The following is a 23,714-nucleotide window of genomic DNA, read 5'->3' as shown; positions in this document are numbered from 1 at the left end:
TGAGTGACAGATGTCCAAATCTGTAAGACTGGAAGACTGAAAGCTGGGACAACTTTAAATGTACATACAGTCCCCACAGTGACTGTACGTACATACCCAAACCAGAAGCCATGGATTACAGGCAATATTCGCACTGAGCTAAAGGGTAGAGCTGCCGCTTTCAAGGAGCAGGACTCTAACCCGGAAACTTACAAGAAATCCCGATATTCCCCACGAACCATCAAACAGGCAAATCGTCAATACAGGAATAAGATCGAATCGTACTACACCGGGACTGACACTAGTCTGATGTGGCAGGGCTTGCAAACTATTACAGACTACGTGCACACCGACAAGACTCCAACACTATCATTAAGTTTGCTGATGACAACAGTGGTAGGCCTGATCACATACAACAATGAGGCAGCCTATAGGGAGGTCAGAGACCTGACCGTGTGGTGCAAGGACAACAACCTCTCCCTCAACGCAATCAAGACAAAGGAGATGATTGTGGACTACAGGAAAAGGGAGGACCTAGCGAGCACGTCCCCATTCTCATCGACGGGGCTGTATTTGTATTTTTGATATGGTCGCAATGCTAACTAAAAAGCAGCATTCCCCAAGAGAGGATGGCTTTCACTTCAGCAGCGATAAATTCATTGACTTCTTTGAGGAAAAGATCATGATCATTAGAAAGCCAATTACAGACTCCTCTTTAAATCTGCGTATTCCTCCAAAGCTCAGTTGTCCTGAGTCTGCACAACTCTGCCAGGACTTAGGATCAAGAGAGACACTCAAGTGTTTTAGTACTATATCTCTTGACACAATGATGAAAATAATCATTGCCTCTAAACCTTCAAGCTGCATACTGGACCCTATTCCAACTAAACTACTGAAAGAGCTGCTTCCTGTGCTTGGCCCTCCTATGTTGAACATAATAAATGTCTCTCTATCCACCGGATGTGTACCAAACTCACTAAAAGTGGCAGTAATAAAGCCTCTTGAAAAAGCCAAACCTTGACCAAGAATATATAAAAAATTAGATCTTATCTGTTGGGAAAGATATCAGTTTGTCTCTGTTTAGGCCCACTATTGTTCACACACACACACACACATTACCTCTTGGTGATGTCATTCGGAAACTTAACTTTCACTGCTATGCGGATGACACACAGCTAGCTGTACATTTCTGTGAAACATTGTGAAGCCCCAAAATTGCCCTCTCTGGAAGCCTGTGTTTCATACATAAGGAAGTGGATGGCTGCAAATGTTCTACTTTTAAACTTGGACAAAACAGAGACGCTTGTTCTCGGTCCCAAGAAACAGAGATCTTCTGTTGAATCTGACAATTAATCTTGATGGTTGTACAGTAGTCTCAAATAAAACTGCGAAGGACGTCGGCGTTACTCTGGACCCTGATCTGCCTTTTGACGAACATATCAAGACTGTTTCAAGGACAACCTTTTTCCATCTACGTAACGTCGCAAAAATCAGAAACTTTCTGTCCAAAAATGATGTAGAAAAATTAATCCAGGCTTTTGTCACTTCTCGGTTAGACTATTGCAATGCTCTACTCACCGGCTACAGCACTAAATAAAACTTCAGTTAGTTGTAAACACGGCTGCTAGATTCTTGACTAGAACAAAGCAAAATTGATAATATTTCTCCAGTGCTAGCCTCTCTACACTGGCTTCCTGTTAAGGCAAGGGCTGATTTCAAAGTTTTACTGCTAACCTACAAAGCATTACATGGTCTTGCTCCTACCCATCTTTCCGCTCCAGCCGTACATACCTACACCTATGCTACGGTCACAAGACGCAGGCCTCCTAATTGTCCCTAGAATTTCTAAGCAAACAGCTGGAGGCAGTGCTTTCTCCTATAGAGCTCCATTTTTATGGAATGGTCTGCCTACCCATGTGAGAGACGCAGACTCGGTCTCAACTTTTAAGTCTTTATTGAAGACTCATCTCTTCAGTAGGTCCTATGATTGAGTGTAGTCTGGCCCATGAGTGTGAAGGTGAACGGAAAGGCACTGGAACCTTTTCGGTTCCGGGTTGGAGCGAGCGGTCGCATCTACACTTCGGTCCGCAGGTAGTATAACCTTTCATTACATTTTCATTACATTTCATTATAGTACAACGGTTTGATTTGTCTAATCTTAGCAATTTCTTCTTAGCTAGCTACATAGCCATCTTTGTATCAAAGAAATTGCGTAATTATCGTATTTCGTCGTCCTAACGTAGTCTACACTGCTATCTGCCCAGCAGCTAGCTAAGCAACTAGCTAACGTCTAAGACAATTGTGTAGTCTAGAGCGATTTTCTAGGTTAGCTAGCCAGCTATTGTCGTTCTTTTAACGTAACGTATGCAATCAACACTGCTAGCTAGCCAGCTAGCCCCCGAATAGCAGCACTGTAGAAACTATTACAGTACAACGGTTTGACTTGTTTGATCGTAGCTAGCTAGCTACATAGCCGTCTTTGTATCTAAGACAATTGTGTAGTCTAGAGCGATTTTCTAGGTTAGCTAGCCAGCTATTGTCGTTCTTTTAACGTAACGTAACGCAATCACTGCTAGCTAGCCAGCTAGCCCCCGAATAGCAGCACTGTAGAAACTATTACAGTACAACGGTTTGATTTGTTTGATCGTAGCTAGCTAGCTACATAGCCGTCTTTGTATCTAAGACAATTGTGTAGTCTAGAGCGATTTTCTAGGTTAGCTAGCCAGCTATTGTCGTTCTTTTAACGTAACGTAACGCAATCAACACTGCTAGCTAGCTAGCTAGCCCCAAATAGCAGCACTGTAGAAACTATTACACTCGACGGAACGACTTGATTAGTGTAGTGTCAACATCGCAGCCACTGCCAGCTAGCCTACTCCAGCAGTACTGTAGCATTTCAATCATTTTAGTCAATAAGATTCTTGCTACGTAAGCTTAACTTTCTGAACATTCGAGACGTGTAGTCCACTTGTCATTCCAATCTCCTTTGCATTAGCGTAGCCTCTTCTGTAGCCTGTCAACTATGTGTCTATCTATCCCTGTTCTCTCCTCTCTGCACAGACCATACAAACGCTCCACACCGCGTGGCCGCGGCCACCCTAATCTGGTGGTCCCAGCGCGCACGACCCACGTGGAGTTCCAGGTCTCCGGTAGCCTCTGGAACTGCCGATCTGCGGCCAACAAGGCAGAGTTCATCTCAGCCTATGCCTCCCTCCAGTCCCTCGACTTCTTGGCACTGACGGAAACATGGATCACCACAGATAACACTGCTACTCCTACTGCTCTCTCTTCGTCCGCCCACGTGTTCTCGCACACCCCGAGAGCTTCTGGTCAGCGGGGTGGTGGCACCGGGATCCTCATCTCTCCCAAGTGGTCATTCTCTCTTTCTCCCCTTACCCATCTGTCTATTGCCTCCTTTGAATTCCATGCTGTCACAGTTACCAGCCCTTTCAAGCTTAACATCCTTATCATTTATCGCCCTCCAGGTTCCCTCGGAGAGTTCATCAATGAGCTTGATGCCTTGATAAGCTCCTTTCCTGAGGACGGCTCACCTCTCACAGTCCTGGGCGACTTTAACCTCCCCACGTCTACCTTTGACTCATTCCTCTCTGCCTCCTTCTTTCTACTCCTCTCCTCTTTTGACCTCACCCTCTCACCTTCCCCCCCTACTCACAAGGCAGGCAATACGCTCGACCTCATCTTTACTAGATGCTGTTCTTCCACTAACCTCATTGCAACTCCCCTCCAAGTCTCCGACCACTACCTTGTATCCTTTTCCCTCTCGCTCTCATCCAACACTTCCCACACTGCCCCTACTCGGATGGTATCGCGCCGTCCCAACCTTCGCTCTCTCTCCCCCGCTACTCTCTCCTCTTCCATCCTATCATCTCTTCCCTCTGCTCATACCTTCTACAACCTATCTCCTGATTCTGCCTCCTCAACCCTCCTCTCTTCCCTTTCTGCATCCTTTGACTCTCTATGTCCCCTATCCTCCAGGCCGGCTCGGTCCTCCCCTCCCGCTCCGTGGCTCGACGACTCATTGCGAGCTCACAGAACAGAGCTCCGGGCAGCCGAGCGGAAATGGAGGAAAACTCGCCTCCCTGCGGACCTGGCATCCTTTCACTCCCTCCTCTCTACATTTTCCTCCTCTGTCTCTGCTGCTAAAGCCACTTTCTACCACTCTAAATTCCAAGCATCTGCCTCTAACCCTAGGAAGCTCTTTGCCACCTTCTCCTCCCTCCTGAATCCTCCTCCTCCTCCCTCTCTGCAGATGACTTCGTCAACCATTTTGAAAAGAAGGTCGACGACATCCGATCCTCGTTTGCTAAGTCAAACGACACCGCTGGTTCTGCTCACACTGCCCTACCCTGTGCTCTGACCTCTTTCTCCCCTCTCTCTCCAGATGAAATCTCGCTTCTTGTGACGGCCGGCCGCCCAACAACCTGCCCGCTTGACCCTATCCCCTCCTCTCTTCTCCAGACCATTTCCGGAGACCTTCTCCCTTACCTCACCTCGCTCATCAACTCATCCCTGACCGCTGGCTACGTCCCTTCCGTCTTCAAGAGAGCGAGAGTTGCACCCCTTCTGAAAAAACCTACACTCGATCCCTCCGATGTCAACAACTACAGACCAGTATCCCTTCTTTCTTTTCTCTCCAAAACTCTTGAACGTGCCGTCCTTGGCCAGCTCTCCCGCTATCTCTCTCAGAATGACCTTCTTGATCCAAATCAGTCAGGTTTCAAGACTAGTCATTCAACTGAGACTGCTCTTCTCTGCATCACGGAGGCGCTCCGCACTGCTAAAGCTAACTCTCTCTCCTCTGCTCTCATCCTTCTAGACCTATCGGCTGCCTTCGATACTGTGAACCATCAGATCCTCCTCTCCACCCTCTCCGAGTTGGGCATCTCCGGCGCGGCCCACGCTTGGATTGCGTCCTACCTGACAGGTCGCTCCTACCAGGTGGCGTGGCGAGAATCTGTCTCCTCGCCACGCGCTCTCACCACTGGTGTCCCCCAGGGCTCTGTTCTAGGCCCTCTCCTATTCTCGCTATACACCAAGTCACTTGGCTCTGTCATAACCTCACATGGTCTCTCCTATCATTGCTATGCAGACGACACACAATTAATCTTCTCCTTTCCCCTTCTGATGACCAGGTGGCGAATCGCATCTCTGCATGTCTGGCAGACATATCAGTGTGGATGACGGATCACCACCTCAAGCTGAACCTCGGCAAGACGGAGCTGCTCTTCCTCCCGGGGAAGGACTGCCCGTTCCATGATCTCGCCATCACGGGTGACAACTCCATTGTGTCCTCCTCCCAGAGCGCTAAGAACCTTGGCGTGATCCTGGACAACACCCTGTCGTTCTCAACCAACATCATGGCGGTGGCCCGTTCCTGTAGGTTCATGCTCTACAACATCCGCAGAGTACGACCCTGCCTCACACAGGAAGCGGCGCAGGTCCTAATCCAGGCACTTGTCATCTCCCGTCTGGATTACTGCAACTCGCTGTTGGCTGGGCTCCCTGCCTGTGCCATTAAACCCCTACAACTCATCCAGAACGCCGCAGCCCGTCTGGTGTTCAACCTTCCCAAGTTCTCTCACGTCACCCCGCTCCTCCGCTCTCTCCACTGGCTTCCAGTTGAAGCTCGCATCCGCTACAAGACCATGGTGCTTGCCTACGGAGCTGTGAGGGGAACGGCACCGCAGTACCTCCAGGCTCTGATCAGGCCCTACACCCAAACAAGGGCACTGCGTTCATCCACCTCTGGCCTGCTCGCCTCCCTACCACTGAGGAAGTACAGTTCCCGCTCAGCCCAGTCAAAACTGTTCGCTGCTCTGGCCCCCCAATGGTGGAACAAACTCCCTCACGATGCCAGGACAGCAGAGTCAATCACCACCTTCCGGAGACACCTGAAACCCCACCTCTTCAAGGAATACCTAGGATAGGATAAGTAATCCTTCTCACCCCCCCCCTTAAATGATTTAGATGCACTATTGTAAGTGGCTGTTCCACTGGATGTCAGAAGGTGAATTCACCAATTTGTAAGTCGCTCTGGATAAGAGCGTCTGCTAAATGACTTAAATGTAATGTAAATGAGCAACGAACCGCCTTCCTGTCTCTGCCTGGCCGGTTCACCTCCCTCCACTGGGATTCTCTGCCTCTAACCCTAATACAGGGGCTGAGTCACTGGCTTACTGGTGCCCATCCATGCCGTCCCTAGGGGGGGTGTTTTTCCTGTCTGGGTTGGCTTATATCTGGAGTATTTTGACAGACAGAGTCCGAGAGAGAGCCTGTCTGACTCCTTGCTGTCCCCAGTCCACCTGGCCGTGCTGCTGCTCCAGTTTCAACTGTTCTGCCTGTGGCTATGGAACCCTGACCTGTTCACCGGACGTGCAACCTGTCCCAGACCTGCTGTTTTCAGCTTTCTAGAGACAGCAGGAGCAGTAGAGATACTCTGAATGATCGACTAGGAAAAGCCAACTGACATTTACTCCTGAGGCGCTGACCTGTTGCACCCTCGACAAGCACTGTGATTATTATTATTTGACCCTGCTGGTCATCTATGAACATTTTAACATCTTGGCCACCAGGTTCTGGCCTTTCTAGGGAGTTTTTCCTAGCCACCGTTCTTCTACACCTGCATTGCTTGCTGTTTGGGGTTTTAGGCTGGGTTTCTGTATATCACTTTGAGATATCCGCTGATGTAAGGGCTTTATAAATAAATTAGATTTAAAGTTCCTTGGCGTCCACATCACCAACAAACTGTCATGGTGCAAGTACACCAAGACAGTTGTGAAGAGGGCACGAAAGAACCTATTCCCCTCGGGAGACTGAAAAGATTTGACATGGGTCCTCAGAGCCTCAAAAGTTTTATACCATCGAGAGCATCCTGACGGGTTGTATCACTGCCTGGTATGGCAACTGCTCGGCCTCTGACCGCAAGGCACTACAGAGGGTAGTGCGTACATCACCAGGGCCAAGCTTCCTGCAATCCAGGACCTCTATACCAGGCGATGTCAGAGGAAGGCCCTAAAAATCGTCAAAGATTCCAGCCACCCTAGTCATAGACTGTTCACTCTGCTACTGCACAGCAAGTGGTACTGGAGCACCAAGTCCTGGTCCAAGAGGCTTCTAAACAGCTTCTACCCCCAAGCCATAAGACTCCTGAACAGCTAATCAAATGGATACCCATACTATTTGCACAGCCACTTTAATAACTCTACCTACATGTACATAATTACAGACACCCCTGCCTCCGCACATTGACTCTGTACTGGTACCCTTGTATATAATTCCACTATTGTTATTACCGCTGCTCTTTAATTATTTGTTATTTTCTGTATTCATTATGGTTTTTCTTAGAACTGCATTGTTGGTTAAGGGCTTGTAAGTAAGCATTTCACTATAAAGGTCTACACCTGTTATATTCAGCACAGGTGACAAATAATCTTGTGTGTCATAAAATCAAATGTTATCACACAAACATCTCAGTAAAATTGTGTTCTGCTGTTGCTTGAATGAAGCAAATCTAATTTTGAACTCAAATTAGAAGCAATTGTTACACAGAGCTAATGGCTGCAGCATGTCCATAAACTGATTCTGATAGTAGATTACCTAATTTCATATCCACTAATTAGTTCTTAATTGGTAGCACAAGTGGGTTCCACTACCAACACATTGAACAACAACACTGAACAGGTTCGAGGGGTGGCAGAGGCTGGCATTATCTGTATTCTGTAGACAGACTGTAGTCATATTCTGTAGTCGAACAGCGCCACCATGTGGACTTGAAATTCTTACCTTGAATATAATGGCAATGGGGGCATCCTCTGAGAGTGCGTTGTGTCTTAAGTAGAAGCGTCCCTGCTTAACGATCATATTGGTCCTGCTCTTCTTCTCATGGGTGGAACTGTAACCTCATGACAAAGCATGAGTGGAGAATGGTGGTTAGTGAACTGAGGGTTGGATAAACACATGCAGATACAGAGTATACATGTCTTACAATGGTAAAGCACTCAAGAAAGCAATACATGAGAACACAATAAACTGCATCAATCCTGAAAGAAAGTAGGTATTATTGGGTTCTGAGAATATGAAATATACTTATTCATGTCACTGAGGGAGAGAGGGTCATGTATAATGTTTACATTATGTCAGGATATGTTATTGTAAGCCATCAGGGAACCTTTGGGAGGGATCCTCTGGAAGAAGAGACACTGTCTCGTACCAGTCACCATGACAGCCGTGAGTTGGGGAGGAGTGAGCACTTTGGGGCAGAGGTCAGGTCAGATGAAGTGAGGAAGAACAGATATCACTAAGGTTCTGTCTAGCAACTTTAGTGATATCTGTTCAGATGTGTAGGAGGATACTCAGCAGAGGAGAAAGGGTTAAATATCAGTGCTTGTGTGAACATGTCATCGTCTGTACAGCTGTTTGACCCTTTGGGATGAATTAACTTGGTTTAAGATTTCATAGTGTCTGTCGAGTTGTTACTCTAATAATTAGAACCTAACAGTATGAAAATACCAACAGGAGCAAAGTGTCTCCACCAAATTGCAGCTGGAGCCTAAGTAGGGAGGCTAACAATCGGGTCAAGTCATTCTAAATACGAGTGACATCACCTGGTCACAGAGGCTCCTACTGCCCCCTTCCTGTCCTGCTCCACAATGATGCGGTTCTTTGACAGCTGCTCCTGGATCAGAATGACCTTCTCCTGACCTTTGACAATGAAATAGCCCCCTGTGGATGTAAAGACAAGGACAAATTCACACCTATGCATTCTGATGCTCGGCACTACAGCAATCATCCTTGGGATGGGCAATTCTGGTCCTACAAGGCCACTGTGTGCATGTTTTTGATCTAGCCCAGCTCTAACACACCTGGTTAGACTAATGTGGTCTAAATTGAAAATCATCACTAGTTGATTACTTGAATCAGTGCTGGGCTGGAACAAGTCTTCACATACTGCAGGTATACTGCAGGTGGCCCTCCAGGAGAAGAGTGTGCCGCCGCCGCCCACCTCCCCATGCAAAGGCGTTCAACTAGGTGTTGCTTACCTGGGTCCAGAGGGCACTCGTTGAGTTTGGAGTACTCCATGGACGTCTTCCCCGTGAGGACACAGTTAGAGCTGCGCAGCATGATGGGCATCCTGGGTAGAATATTGTTCAACGCACTGTTAGTAGGAAAATCTCAGAGAGAGTGGTGCAAACAATACTAATTCTATAGGAAGTTAAACATGTACTCATGTACTACCAAAGCACTGAACTTCGGTGAGGTAAGAACTGGTTAGTACCTTCCCCGTAGTGTGATAAAGAGAGGGTTTGCAGAGAGGGAGAGAGCAGTACCTTCCGATGGGTAGAGCATTGCGGATGATTCTCTGACTGCCACGGGTGTACTCGATGTCCACAGTGATGGGTGCAGAGTAAGTCATGTCCCTGAGACGACACTGGTGGAAACAATGCGGCTTTAAAGTATTCACAAATGTTCATTTTTATCTCAAAGTGTGTTGAGGAAGACCCAATATATATATATTGTAATGTCCTCCTAGTTAAGCAGAGACTATTCAACTGTGTGACACTATTATGCAGTCGTTTGTGATATTTTTGCAGGGAAGGGGAAACAGACTAGATTCACCTCATGTGGAGATACTGGTCTGGTTACATTGAAGCTCTCTTCAACATCAGGCATGCCAACGTATATATTGAGGTACCTGAAAATGGGACGTTGGTGTTATTTTAGTTTTAGAAATTATAGTGTAGTTTGCCATGGATTTTAAGCACATTCTTCAAAAAAATAGTCTTGACTGCTTGTTGCGTGTCTGCCTTGTAAGTAAAAAGTTGCTGGTCTAAGAAGGCTTTGAACCAGCAACATCGCATTCCCACCAATGTTTGTTGTTGTTGGATGGCATGTATAGAGAGTAGGACCAGCAGCTTACTTTAGGTACCACATGGGATCAGCATCACTTGTGATCTTTTCATTTGCTTTCATTATCTTCTTTATCTGTAATAAACCACACAAATGCTCAAATTTAGACATAGCTTGGTTAGCTACACAATACACTTGCAAAATACTGCCATATGGAAGTAGGCCTTGAACCAGAATCTGGCCTTACAAGAGACTCTGATATGGCAAAACTCCTTTAAGCACAGGAAGCAGCTATTCACCAGCTTTTCAAGCTTAATGTCAAAATACGTTCGTTACTCAGCAATTATGGAGTTTTGATTAGCAACTATTGTAATTTACTGCAGTCACAGCCAGTGTGTACTTCCAAAAAAGATCTAAATACAAAGTTACATGCAGCTGAAAAAAATGCCTCCTCGGCACCTCCAAGCTGTTGAAGACTTAAAACATGTGCATAGCACTAAGGTTTGTGCTATTGGGGATCCTTGGGACGTGAGCAATTTACATTGGCGGTGTAACCTTACTGTCATGCACAGGTCATAATTCTCCAGCTCACTACAGAGGTGCCGAAGAGGCATTTTTTCAGTTGCATGTAACCTTTCATTTAGACCTTTTTTGGAAGTACATACCGACTGTGACCGCAGTAAGTCACTATAGTTGCTAATCGAAAATCCGTATTTTGTGAGTAACAAACATATTTTGATATTATTAATCTTGAAAAGCTGGTGAATGACAAATTGAATGGCTACTTCCTGGGCTTAAAGGAGATTGACCATTCCAATGTATTCTGTAAGCCCAGATTCTGGTTCAGCCCAGCCTAAACTGCTGATATGTTTTTTTCATGTGGCCATTCTATACATTATATTTCTATCCTTATGTTACACCAAGTGATGAAACTGTTGCTTTACCTCCACATTGATGAAGTAGTTGAAGGAGTCAATGTGCTGTTTCACCAGACCTTTCACCTGAAATATCAGACATTAATAGAGGGACTAGAGATGGCAAAGAGACAGTAAAAGTGAAGAATGAAGTGAAAGACAATTATCCGGGTGCATGTGGAATTCACTATCATTAGCTATATCCACTATATAGTAGAAATAGCAAAAACTCTTACCTTCAAAAAAGCTGGCAATAGTTTCCATTTTTCCTATGGAAAAAAAGAGATCCAAGTAAAGAAACAATAATACACATCAGGATGTAGCTAGGAGTTGGTATCTAGCTGGCTCCCTAGGGGGCATTTTGCATTCTCCCTACAGTTTTCAGCCATTAGCTTCGCCTGACCTCATGTGAAAAACAATCCCGACACTGTTTTAAAATGTCAATAATCATCTCTTACTAAACATTTGGCCCTCATCTTTCAGTTTTGCACAGATCCATGCAGCTATGGGTGCCTCCATCTGACAAAACTACACGTCTCCTACACTTCCTGAGATACCCCAGGGAGGAAGAGGTAAAGAGAGTGGCCCAACTCTGCAGAAAATATGTCTCCCTCTGTTTTCCCGCACACCAAGCAAGGAGTTTTTCTATGGAGGTCAATGAGAAAGTGTCAAATTCGGTCAACAAAAAAAATGAATGGCTTATTTGAAATGAATAGAAATGTCGTAATGCTTAGGTTGTTACAAGTGTACTGCTATATGGCCCCCGAGTGGTGAAGTGGTCTAAGACACTGCATCTCAGTGCAAGAGGCATCACTACAGTACCTGGTTCAAATCCAGGCTGTATCAAATCCGGCCGTGAGTCCCACAGGGTGGAGCACAATTGGCCCAGCGTTGTGCGGCTTCAGCCGTCATTGTAAATAAGAATTTGTTCTTAAATGACTTGCCAAGTTAAATAAAGCTTAAATAAAAATGTATATAAGTAGGACATGTGACATCAGCGCAGCTTAGTTTTGAGAAAAAAAAACACTATCGGAGTGGTCTCGAGATGGCTATGCATACTCATGCAATGAGGCTAGTAGCATAGCATCTTTCTCCATTGCATATAGGCAGTTGACGTCAACAACCCTAATCGAATATATTTTTTTAAAGTATTAAAATAATGAGATGTGTCCAATCCAAAGAAAGGCATGAGCTAGACAGTGCGATGTGCTGTTTTGTGTCTTGTCAGTATATCCATAAGCTTTGGTTACACTAACACACAGCTGTTCAGAGCATTCTAGATAGCTAGTTGTCTTCCGTAAACAAGTGCTGTAACATGGAGATATGGTTGTGTGGTAACACTAACCCTATCAAGGTGTATCATTTTCACCTTTTGGTTTTCGAAAATGATTTATTGCTGATATGAAAGATAACGACGCCTGTTAGTGTTCAGATAGAGCATTGCCACTCAACAAAAATCCAACCTTACAGAAGATGCTTTGTCCAATGATTTGTGTAATGGAACTGAGTTAAGATCAAGAGCTAGTATCTAGCTAGCCTGGCACCCAGAAATAAGTTTGAATCAGGTAAGTTTCCTATTAGGACCTCTACAAGACAGAATATTGAATAATAAAAATAAATTTGTCCGTATGGTTGGTCCTTTTGGCAGTAGGAATGGGAGACAATATAGCCACAGGAAAGTATAATAAACTTTTCAAAGCGCTGGTAGCGCATTCAACAACTTTTTATCAACTGAAGCATGCGCACAAGATACAAATACATGCATCAGATGCATGCATACTTCGATATTATGCATGTGTTTACATGGTTCTGCCCATATAATTTTTATCAATGAGGGGAGGGGGGTCCTAATCCGGAATGCTGATTGGCTAAAACCACATTCCAGCCGGTGTTAATTCCACAAATTATCACCAGCAAAATCTTTGACATTAAAATGCCTATTTACTCTGTTCCATCTGACTGCGCAATCTACTGTCGCATCAGCCCAGCAATTTATATACTTGATCTCCACTATAAAAACCATCTAGACATTCTCACAATTCTTTTAGACTAACATTTAGTTGTTTTCAACAGCGGAGAATTGTATAAACCTTGCTGTCCGTTTCTCCGACATTGTTTCAATATTCAAATTCAATCTCCAGCTGTCCCATATAATGAACGAGTCTGGAGGAGACAGATAGGCAGGCAGCCGAAATCATGAATCAGCTGGCATTCATTTTTATGGATATATACAGTCGTGGCCAAAAGTTGAGAATGACACTAATATTAATCTTCAAAGTCTGCTGCCTCAGTTTGTATGATGGCAATTTGCATATACTCCAAAATGTTATGAAGAGTGATCAGATGAATTGCAATGAATTGCAAAGTACCTCTTTGCCATGCAAATGAACTGAATCCCCCAAAAACATTTCCACTGCATTTCAGCCCTGCCACAAAAGGACCAGCTGACATCATGTCAGTGATACTCGTTAACACAGGTGAGTGTTGACGAGGACAAGGCTGGCTGTCATGCTGATTGAGTTCCAATAACTGACTGGAAGCTTCAAAAGTAGGGTGGAGCTTGGAATCATTGTTCTTCCTCTGTCAAACATGGTTATATGCAAGGAAACATGTGCCGTCATCATTACTTTGCACAAAAAGGGATTCACAGGCAAGGATATTGCTGCCAGTAATATTGCACCTAAATCAACCATTTATCGGATCATCAAGAACTTCAAGGAGAGCGGTTCAATTGTTGTGAAGAAGGCTTCAGGGCACCCAAGAATGTCCAGCAAGCGCCAGGACCTTCTCTTAAAGTTGATTCAGCTGCGGGATACAGTACAGAGCTTGCTCAGGTATGGCAGCAGGCAGGTGTGAGTTCATCTGCACGCACAGTGAGGCGAAGACTTTTGGAGAATGGCCTGGTGTCAAGAAGGGCAGTAAAGAAGCCACTTCTCTCCAGGAAAAACATCAGGGACAGACTGATATTCTGCAAAAGGTACAGGGATTGGACTGCAGAGGACTGAGGTAAAGTCATTTTCTCTGAATCCCCTTTCCGATTGTTTGGGGCATCCGGAAAAAAGCTTGTCCGGAGAAGACAATGAGAGCGCTACCATCAGTCCTGTGTCATGCCAACAGTAAAGCATCCTGAGACCATTCATGTGTGGGGTTTCTTCTCAGCCAAGGGAGTGGGTTCACTCACAATTTTGCCCAAGAACACAGCAATGAATAAAGAATGGTACCAACACATGCTCCGAGAGCAACTTCTCCCAACCATCCAGGAACAGTTTAGTGACGAACAATGCCTTTTCCAGCATGATGGAGCACCTTGCCATAAGGCAAAAGTGATAACTAAGTGTCTCGGAAACAAAACATTGATATTTTGGGTCCATGGCCAGGAAACTCCCCAGACTTTAATCCCATTTAATTTGTGGTCAATCCTCAAGAGGCGGGTGGACAAACAAAAACACACATTCTGACAAACTCCAAGAATTGATTATGCAAGAATGGGCTGTCAAGTCAAGTTAATTGATAGCATGCCAGGACAGATTGCAGTGGTCTTTAAAAAGAAGGGTCAACACTGCAAATATTGACTCTTTGCATCAACTTCATGTAATTGTCAATAAAAGCCTTTGACACTTATGAAATGCGTGTAATTATACTTCCGTAGTCCATAGTAACATCTGACAAAAATATCTAAAGACACTGAGGCAGCAACCTTTGAAAATGAATGTGGCATTCTCAATTGAAAAAAGGTCAAATGAACTTAAGGGCATCTAGTTTGCAGACTTTCCAGGTTCAGTTTGAAGTGATTGTGTTAACTGAGTTGTTGGCTAGCTTCTCTGAACAACAGTGTCCAGTGACGAGTGAGCACATTTTCGATGCCAGGCAAAATTGCGCCTCATTAGCGCATTGTTATCGATGTATCCAAATAAATGTCACTAGAAAACAGCTTAAACAAATACGGCTACTTTGCTGTTATTCCTTGAGCACGAACGACCAGCCGACTTGGGTAGCAACGCTAGATTTGTGTCGTGACTATATCTTGTGGAAGGATGAAAGAGTACCCACAAATTCATCAAAAATAACTATTTTAATCTAAATCTGTCAATCATTATTTGAATGTTGGTAACCCGTTGTACAAAAGTGATAATGCCCGAGAATGCGGTGTTTGGAGGATATATTGGCACGGTTTGCCGGTACTCGACATCGTCCCGGGCCTAACACCCGTGCCAATATATCCTCCAAACACCGGCATCTCGGGCATTTTCACTTAATTCTGACTTGTAAAGGTCGTGAGGGAGCTTTCCTGATTCAAACGCAGAACTCAATGCAATTCAACGTCGGGTTTCTAGGCAAGTAGCTAGCTAACTTAGCTAAAGACGACATGCGTTCGCTAACGTTACATTGAAAATGAAAACAACACAGAGCAGGTGGCAATGTGCAAACTGCACACCACTCCCGCGTATCTGTTCGCCCAGTCATCCTATTGTGCTAATGCAACAATATAATTACCTCTATAGTATTGACAGGAGCCGCGAGCTGCTGGTGAGTCATATCTCCAAACTCCTCTCCAAGGATTTCCATGATTTTTATTGTTTGTGTGAAAACGTGTAAACACCAGAACACATTTCCAATGTTTCTCCTGCAACCGGAAGCAGCTACAGCATGTACGCTTCGATGTGTCACAGCAAAAGCCTACCGTGCTGAACAAGAAAACTTTACCAGATACTTCTTCTGTGGTTTGTATATGGCTGTTGGTATACATCTTTAAGTGTATGACCACGACCAACTGGACTGGAGTGTGGACCACACAGGAAAGGTATAAATGCGAAACGAAATACATAATTACTTACACCCCCTGAATATTTTCTCAGCAGTTCACTTATGCTTGGCTCTTCAACACTATTACTCATTAAATCTGATAACAATCTCTCCCTTTCCCTCCCATATGGCTGGCACTGAAATAGCACATGTTCCACTGTCTCCATCTCCTCCTGACAGTGATCACACTTCCCAGTCAATGTTTTCCTACCAATTTCAATATACTGTTGTGTGTCCCAGTCTTAGTCTTGTGATTACACTTTCTCCCTTCTCTCTTGACCAGAGGACCTCCCCGCCCCCATCAGTGCATATATTCAAGACACCATAGTACTGAGTTCTTAAATGTTCACTTACAATATTTACTGGATCTACTCCTTCCTCACCAGCTCTTACCCTCTCAAGAAACCCTAGGATTATAATTGACTTAATGAGCAACCAAGGTGGGATAGCAGGAAGAACCACAGAGGGGCTGAACTCCTTCCCAAACAGTCCCATCTCTGTCGCCATGGCTCATGCCATTACCTATCCACACAAAACTTGTATTCAGATCTTGTTCATGCTCCCAGCACTCTAGGAGCACTTTTTTGTAGGATGTGTAACCTTATGTCCTTGAAGATTTACCCAATATATCATGGTTAGTTGTTGTTGTCTTTTTTATTATTTTTTTTATTTCACCTTTATTTAACCAGGTAGGCTAGTTGAGAACAAGTTCTCATTTGCAACTGCGACCTGGCCAAGATAAAGCTTAGCAGTGTGAACAGACAACACAGAGTTACACATGGAGTAAACAATTAACAAGTCAATAACACAGTACAAAAAAAGGGGAGTCTATATACATTGTGTGCAAAAGGCATGAGGAGGTAGGCGAATAATTACAATTTTGCAGATTAGCACTGGAGTGATACATGATCAGATGGTCATGGACAGGTAGAGATACTGGTGTGCAAAAGAGCAGAAAAGTAAATAAATAAAAACAGTGTGGGGATGAGGTAGGTGAAAATGGGTGGGCTATTTACCAATAGACTATGTACAGTTACAGCAATCGGTTAGCTGCTCAGATAGCACATGTTTGAAGTTGGTGAGGGAGATAAAAGTCTCCAACTTCAGGGATTTTTGCAATTTGTTCCAGTCACAGGCAGCAGAGTATATGAGTCGCAGTGGTGGGTGGTAAAAGGTGCTTTAGTGACAAAACGGATGGCACTGTGATAAACTGCATCCAGTTTGCTGAGTAGAGTGTTGGAGGCAATTTTGTAGATGACATCGCCGAAGTCGAGGATCGGTAGGATAGTCAGTTTTACTAGGGTAAGTTTGGCGGCGTGAGTGAAGGAGGCTTTGTTGCGGAATAGAAAGCCGACTCTTGATTTGATTTTCGATTGGAGATGTTTGATATGAGTCTGGAAGGAGAGTTTACAGTCTAGCCAGACACCTAGGTACTTATAGGTGTCCACATATTCAAGGCCGGAACCATCCAGGGTGGTGATGCTCGTCGGGCATGCGGGTGCAGGCAGCGATCGGTTGAAAAGCATGCATTTGGTTTTACTAGCGTTTAAGAGCAGTTGGAGGCCACGGAAGGAGTGTTGTATGGCATTGAAGCTCGTTTGGAGGTTAGATAGCACAGTGTCCAAGGACGGGCCGGAAGTATATAGAATGGTGTCGTCTGCGTAGAGTTGGATCAGGGAATCGCCCGCAGCAAGAGCAACATCATTGATATATACAGAGAAAAGAGTCGGCCCGAGAATTGAACCCTGTGGCACCCCCATAGAGACTGCCAGAGGACCGGACAGCATGCCCTCCGATTTGACACACTGAACTCTGTCTGCAAAGTAATTGGTGAACCAGGCAAGGCAGTCATCCGAAAAACCGAGGCTACTGAGTCTGCCGATAAGAATATGGTGATTGACAGAGTTGAAAGCCTTGGCAAGGTCGATGAAGACAGCTGCACAGTACTGTCTTTTATCGATGGCGGTTATGATATCGTTTAGTACCTTGAGTGTGGCTGAGGTGCACCCGTGACCGGCTCGGAAACCAGATTGCACAGCGGAGAAGGTACGGTGAGATTCGAGATGGTCAGTGACCTGTTTGTTGACTTGGCTTTAGAAGACCTTAGATAGGCAGGGCAGGATGGATATAGGTCTTGTCAACTTTAACGGCATTATCAGATACTGAGTTTCACAAATATTTTTTACCACACATGTAATCCAGCTAAGGAATGTATAGGGCAATTCTATGGTAACGAAACTGGGCTGAATTGCTCAGTAGAGTACAGTACAGAAGAGAACAGTAGAGTACATACAGCAGTACAGCAATAATCAACTTTTTTAACTTTAATGTACTCTACTGTACTGTGTTCTCTAAACTTGTGAAAACTTAGACGTCTACGATTGGTTTAGATCTGGTCTGGTCCGGACCAAATCTAAACCAATCATGGAGGTCTAGGTTTTGACCAAATCAAGGCTGGTCTGAACCGGACCCAAAAATCAACATCTGTGGACGTTGAAAAAGAACACCGGACCATAACAAAAAATTATGTCTGTGGGAGTTGAAATCAAGGCCAGGGGGGACTGACCAAATTTCAACTACTTCTCAAGGTCCATGGGTCCATTGGTCAGTGCTCAGTGGTTAAGGATGCTCATTACAGTAAAGGAAAAGAGAGGTGGCATTTGGGAGAGGAATGTGTAAATATCTCAAAGAAATGTGGGATTTTGGTAATGAAATTTCAAGGCACAGGGCAATGTTTCTTATACTTACAGAAGGCAAATCATTTATCCAAAACTAAATCAACAGTTTGATTTATTAGGGAAGTATTCAGACCCCTTGACATTTCCCAAAGTTTGTTACGTTACACCCTTATTCTAAAATTGATTAAATAGATTTTTGTCCCCTTAACAATCTACACACAATACCCCATAATGGCAAAGCAAAAACTGAAAATCACATTTACTTAAGTATGCAGACCCTTTACTCAGTACTTTGTTGAAGCACCTTTGGCAGCGATTACAGCCTTGAGTCATCTTGGGTATGATGCTACAAGCTTGGCACACCTGTATTTGGGGAGTTTCTCCCATTCTGCTCTGCAGACCCTCTCAAGCTCTGTCAGGTTGGATGTGGAGTGTTCCTGCACAGCTATTTTCAGGTCTCTCCAGAGATGTTTGATCGGATTCAAGTCCGGGCTCTGGCTAGGCCACTCAGAGACTTGTCCCAAAGCCACTGCTGCGTTGTCTTGGCTGTGTGCTTATGGTTGCTTTTCTGTTGGAAGGTGAACCTTCACCCCAGTCTGAGGTTCTGAGTGCTCTGGGGCAGGTTTTCAACAAGGTTAAAACTCTGTACTTTGATCAGTTCGTCTTTCCCTCAATCCTGACTTGTCTCCCAGTCCCTGAAAAACATCCCCACAGCATGATTCACCCCCTTGCTTCACCGTAGGGATGGTGCTAGGTTTCCTCCAGACATGACACTTGGCATTCAGGCCAAAGAGTTCAATCTTGGTTTCATCAGACCAGAGAATCTTGTTTCTCGTGGTTTGAGAGTCCTTTAGGTCCCCTTTGGCGAACTCCAAGCGGGTTGTCATGTGCCTGGCTTCTGGACTGGCTTCTGTTAGGCTACTCTACCATAAAGGCCTGATTGGTGGAGTGCTGCAGAGATGGGAGAACCTTCCAGAAGGACAACCATCTCCACAGAGGAACTCTGGAGCTCTGTCAGAGTGACCACTGGGTTCTTGGTCACCTCCCTGACCAAGGCCCTTCTCCCCTGATTGCTGATTTCTGCCAGGCGGCCAGCTCAAGGGAGATTCTTGGTGGTTTCAAACTTCTTCCATTTAAGAATGATGGAGGCCACTGTGTTCTTGGGACCTTCAATGCTGCAGACATTTTTTTGGTACCCTTCCCCAGATCTGTGCCTTGACACAATCCTGTCTCGGAGCTCTACGGACAATTCCTTCGACCTCATGGCTTGGTTTTTGCTCTGACATGCACTGTCAACCGTGGGACCTTATATAGACAGGTGTGTGCCATTCCAAATCATGTCCAATTAATTGAATTTACCACAGGTGGACTCCAATCAAAAAAAAGTTGTAGAAACATCTCAAGGATGACCAATGGAAACAGGATGCACCTGAGCTCAATTTCGAGTTTCATAGCAAAGGGTCTGAATACTTATGTAAAAAAGGTATTTCTGTTTTTTTATTTGTAATACATTTGCAAAAATGTCTAAAAACCTGTTTTCGCTTTGTGGTTATGGGGCATTGTGTGTAGATTGATGGAAAAAAAAGATTTACCGGTAATCAATTTTAGAATTTGGAAAAAGTGAAGGGGTCTGAATACTTTGATATTAGCGGGTAGGAGTCTTTACTTAAAGATGATTGTGTTTTGATGTATTTCTAATACCTTTTAAGACTTTTTTCTGGTAGATGTTTTCTAAGACCCCCTTTCCATCTGTTTGATCAGATGGAAATGGGGTCAAAGCCTTTATTTTTCCTTATATTTAGGATAGAAAATGGTTGTAACATTTAAATAAGCCTCCATTAATCTTTTTTACACTCTTTGATTTAATTTGGCACAAGATTTAACATGTTCCTATGACCTTCACATGTTGGCGCTCATGGGTCCTTTTACATGGAAATGCCCTGTAGCAAGCCTGCAATCTGTTTGCAATTGGGTACAGTGCCTTCAGAAATTATTCATACCCTTGAATTCAAAATGGTCTAAATTTATTTTTTTCATTCTACACACAAGAGTTTCTCTCTACACACAATACCCCATAAGTGAAAGCATGTTTTTAGAAATTTCTGCTAATGTATTGAAATGATATACAGAACTATCTTATATACATTACTATTCACACCCCTGAGTCAATACATGCTAGAATCACCTTTGGCAGCGATTACAGCTGTGTCTTTATGGGCATGAATAATTTTGCACGCCCAATTTTTCAGTTTTTGATTTGTTAAAATGTTTTGAAATATCCAATAAATGTCGTTCCACTTCATGATTGTGTCCCACTTGTTGTTGATTCTTCACAACAAAATACAGTTTTATATCTTTATGTTTGAAGCCTGAAATGTGGCAAAAGGTCACAAAGTTCAAGGGGGCCGAATACTTTCGCAAGGAACTGTACATCCACCTTGCTGACCATTTTCTCTTTCTCAAGCTGTTGTTTGAATCCTTCTTGGTTGAAGACCCTTATTTAACCAGGCAAGTCAGTTAAGAACAAATTCTTATTTTCAATGACGGCCTAGGAACAGTGGGTTAACTGCCAGTTCAGGGGCAGAACGACAGATTTGTACCTTGTCAGCTCGGTTACTCGTCCAACGCTCTAACCACTAGGCTACCCTGCCACCCTTTGACATCATCAGTCCAAAGATGGACCCAAAAATGTCGCTGCCATCGCTGCCACCAGGAGGGTAAATCCAGATCTTCTGAATCTATATCACACCAGTAAAGTGGCCAGAAAGCCAAATCACAGAATCACCATCATGTTCAAACCTGGAATTCAGTATATAGATAAAAATGGTACACATAATGTTGGTGTCATAGAAAGAAAGGGAGAGTGGGGAAATAAGTGTAGACCCTACAATATCATCCCTGTTCATGTCACCTGCTTTTTGAGGCCTACCAGGGTGGCTTGACAGGTCAGGGTGGCAGGCCTGACCTCCTGGATGGACTTACCTAACCTCCTGCCCATCAGGCCTGTTACAGAAGACTATGAGCGGGTTTCCCAGACAATGATTAAGCATTGTCCTGGACAACAACAACAAAATTCAATGGAGAAACTGTGTAGTGCCTTTTATTTCCCTCTGACATTATATCAGATTTAAAAAAAAAATTAAACACACAATTTTACATTTGGATCACATACATCTATGCTCTAACTAAACTAAACTATGATAGAAATTCCAATAGTAGTGTGTCTTAATTAAAATAAATTCAATGTTTTCAATGAAGATCTCCATTTTGTCATGTTTTTCCAACTTCTAGAAAGATTTTAACCCACTTAATCCCAAAAAGCTTTCACCATCATTTTAAAGCCCTAGTTTTTTTTGTTACTTGAGAAAGTAATTTCTGAAGATTCTTCAAGAGGTACATGCTGGTTTAAGGTCAACCCTGTAACTTGAACTGAATTCTAGTTTTAATATGGTAAAACTATTCCTTTAAATGTTTTTATTTCAAAAGTACCATTTAACATCTTTATAGTCACTTTTAGAGTAATTCTTTGTAATTTATCCTCTTGAGATGGGAAAACATGTATGTCATGAAGTGGAATATGTGCTCTTCATAACAGAAAGCTTTTGGGGGACAAAATTACACTATCCAAAAGGCACTCTATTAATTGATTGACCCCTCTCTACAAAATTCATTTTAGTCCAGTGCTAGGCTCCTAAGAAAATCTGAATGGCACTTCCATTATTGAATCATGAAATAGATAGGCTTTTGCAATGGTATTCAAATCCTACCCAGGAGGTGCGGAGTACTGCTGGTTTTATGTTCTAACATAATTAATAATACCCACCTGGTGTCCCAGGTCTAAGTCAGTCCATGATTAGAGGGGAATAATAAAAGAAAAGCAGTGATACTTGCTTGGAGATCCAGATTTGAATTTGGGGGGGCAATAGTATAACCTGATGTCATCCTATTGTTCGGTACAACTTGGTAGCTAAAAATGACATTAGCCCTTTAAATCAATGTCAATTGAAAGCCACACCCACACAATTGATTGCTGAAGCATCTATAAGTCAGGCCCATTCTACAACTTGTTTTGTGATTTAGGTTAGTGGGCTCTTGTGGTGTGATTTTGACAAATCTGGTTTAGCTAAAACTTAATGGTTGAGATAAAATATTTTTGACTGTTTGCACTTGTGATTTACATGAAGAATCTGTTGAACTGTTTCAGGATTTGGTCAAGTGTTCATTCCTCAATTACATTCCATTTGTAGCTGCTGAAAAATGGTAAGCTGAAGTTTACTACTATGCTTTGGCATCTTACTAATTTAGTGATCTTTTCTAATCTAATACCCATTTTGAGCTTTCCTCTGGAGTTATGTCTGTGCCAGTGGAGGCTATTGCAGAGAGGATGGCTCATAATGGTTGGGACTGCATCAAATGCATGTAAACTGTGTCTTGTATTTGATACCATTCTGCTACAGCCATTGCATGAGCCTGTCTTCCCCAATTAAGGTGCACCAACCTCCTGTGGTTTGCACTAGTATTCAGGCCAAAAGTACATTTTAAGTTGAGCAACTGTCATGACCCCAAATAGTTGGGCTACAACATGCAATATAGCACTGTTTGAAAATGGTAGGCTATGCACTTAAAATCCAGTTACTCTTGTCTTGACAGAGGGAGTGCATTTCTATACACATTGGCCAAGCAGGTGTCCAGATGGGCAATGTATGTTGGGAGTTGTATTGCCTGGAGCATGGTATCCAACCAGATGGGAGACTACATGAATCCAGTACTGCGTCCCTGGCTGATTCCTCGTTTGGTACCTTCAGTGAGACTGGCGGTGGGAAATATGTTCCCAGGGCTGTCTTCATAGATTTGTAGCCTACAGTTGTGGGTAAGGAACATATAGTTGTATAGCTAGCTATACAACCCCAATGGTAAGAAATGGCATGGTGTACATTGACATGTATTGTTTGTACAGCACCTTGTTTAAAAAATATATTTAACACTAGTCTTTTCTGCATATGCCAATATAATGTATTTTAGATGAAATAAGGAATGGACACTACCGTCAGGTTTATCACCCTGAACAACTCATCAGTGGCAAGGAGGATGCTGCCAATAACTACGCACGTGGCCATTACACAATTGGTAAGGAGATTGTGGAATCTGTACTGGACAGAATTTGTAAAATGGTGAGTGGTTCACTCTCTAGTAGCAAGTCCCACCATGGTGCAATTTGGATAAATTGTTAATGAGTGCTCGTTTTCCTCAGGCTGACCCGTGCATTGGACTACAAGGATTCCTTATTTTGTAGTTTGAGGTGGGACTGGCTCTGGCTTCGCTCTTAATGGAGCGCCTGTCTGTAGATTACGGGAAGAAGTCCAAACTGGAATTCTCAGTCTAACCTGCACCCCAAGTGTCCACGGCAGTTGTGGAGCCCTACAACTCCATCCTGACAACGCATACCACTCTGGAGCACTCGGATTGCTCTTTC

General features: G+C 43.9%; 1 protein-coding gene across 1 annotated transcript in view; it reads right to left on the bottom strand.

Annotated features, from left to right (window-relative positions):
• Positions 1-15,404, bottom strand: part of LOC135509182 (DNA-directed RNA polymerase III subunit RPC2) — a 49,483-nt gene extending 34,079 nt beyond the window's left edge. Inside the window, exons 1-9 of the mRNA XM_064929618.1 lie at positions 15,255-15,404; positions 10,997-11,029; positions 10,791-10,847; positions 9,917-9,981; positions 9,616-9,691; positions 9,327-9,427; positions 9,039-9,130; positions 8,604-8,721; positions 7,783-7,891 (exon numbers count right to left, since the gene is read on the bottom strand). Coding sequence (XP_064785690.1) covers positions 7,783-7,891; positions 8,604-8,721; positions 9,039-9,130; positions 9,327-9,427; positions 9,616-9,691; positions 9,917-9,981; positions 10,791-10,847; positions 10,997-11,029; positions 15,255-15,326 — 723 coding nt within the window. The 5' untranslated portion in view covers positions 15,327-15,404. The remainder of the gene's footprint in view (positions 1-7,782; positions 7,892-8,603; positions 8,722-9,038; positions 9,131-9,326; positions 9,428-9,615; positions 9,692-9,916; positions 9,982-10,790; positions 10,848-10,996; positions 11,030-15,254) is intronic.
• Positions 15,405-23,714: the final 8,310 nt, after the last annotated feature.

The sequence above is a fragment of the Oncorhynchus masou genome, chromosome 22 (genome assembly GCF_036934945.1).
Source record: "Oncorhynchus masou masou isolate Uvic2021 chromosome 22, UVic_Omas_1.1, whole genome shotgun sequence".
Lineage (NCBI taxonomy): Eukaryota > Metazoa > Chordata > Actinopteri > Salmoniformes > Salmonidae > Oncorhynchus > Oncorhynchus masou.
Note: the sequence above shows the minus strand (reverse complement) of the source record. Positions and strands in the feature narration are given on the sequence as shown.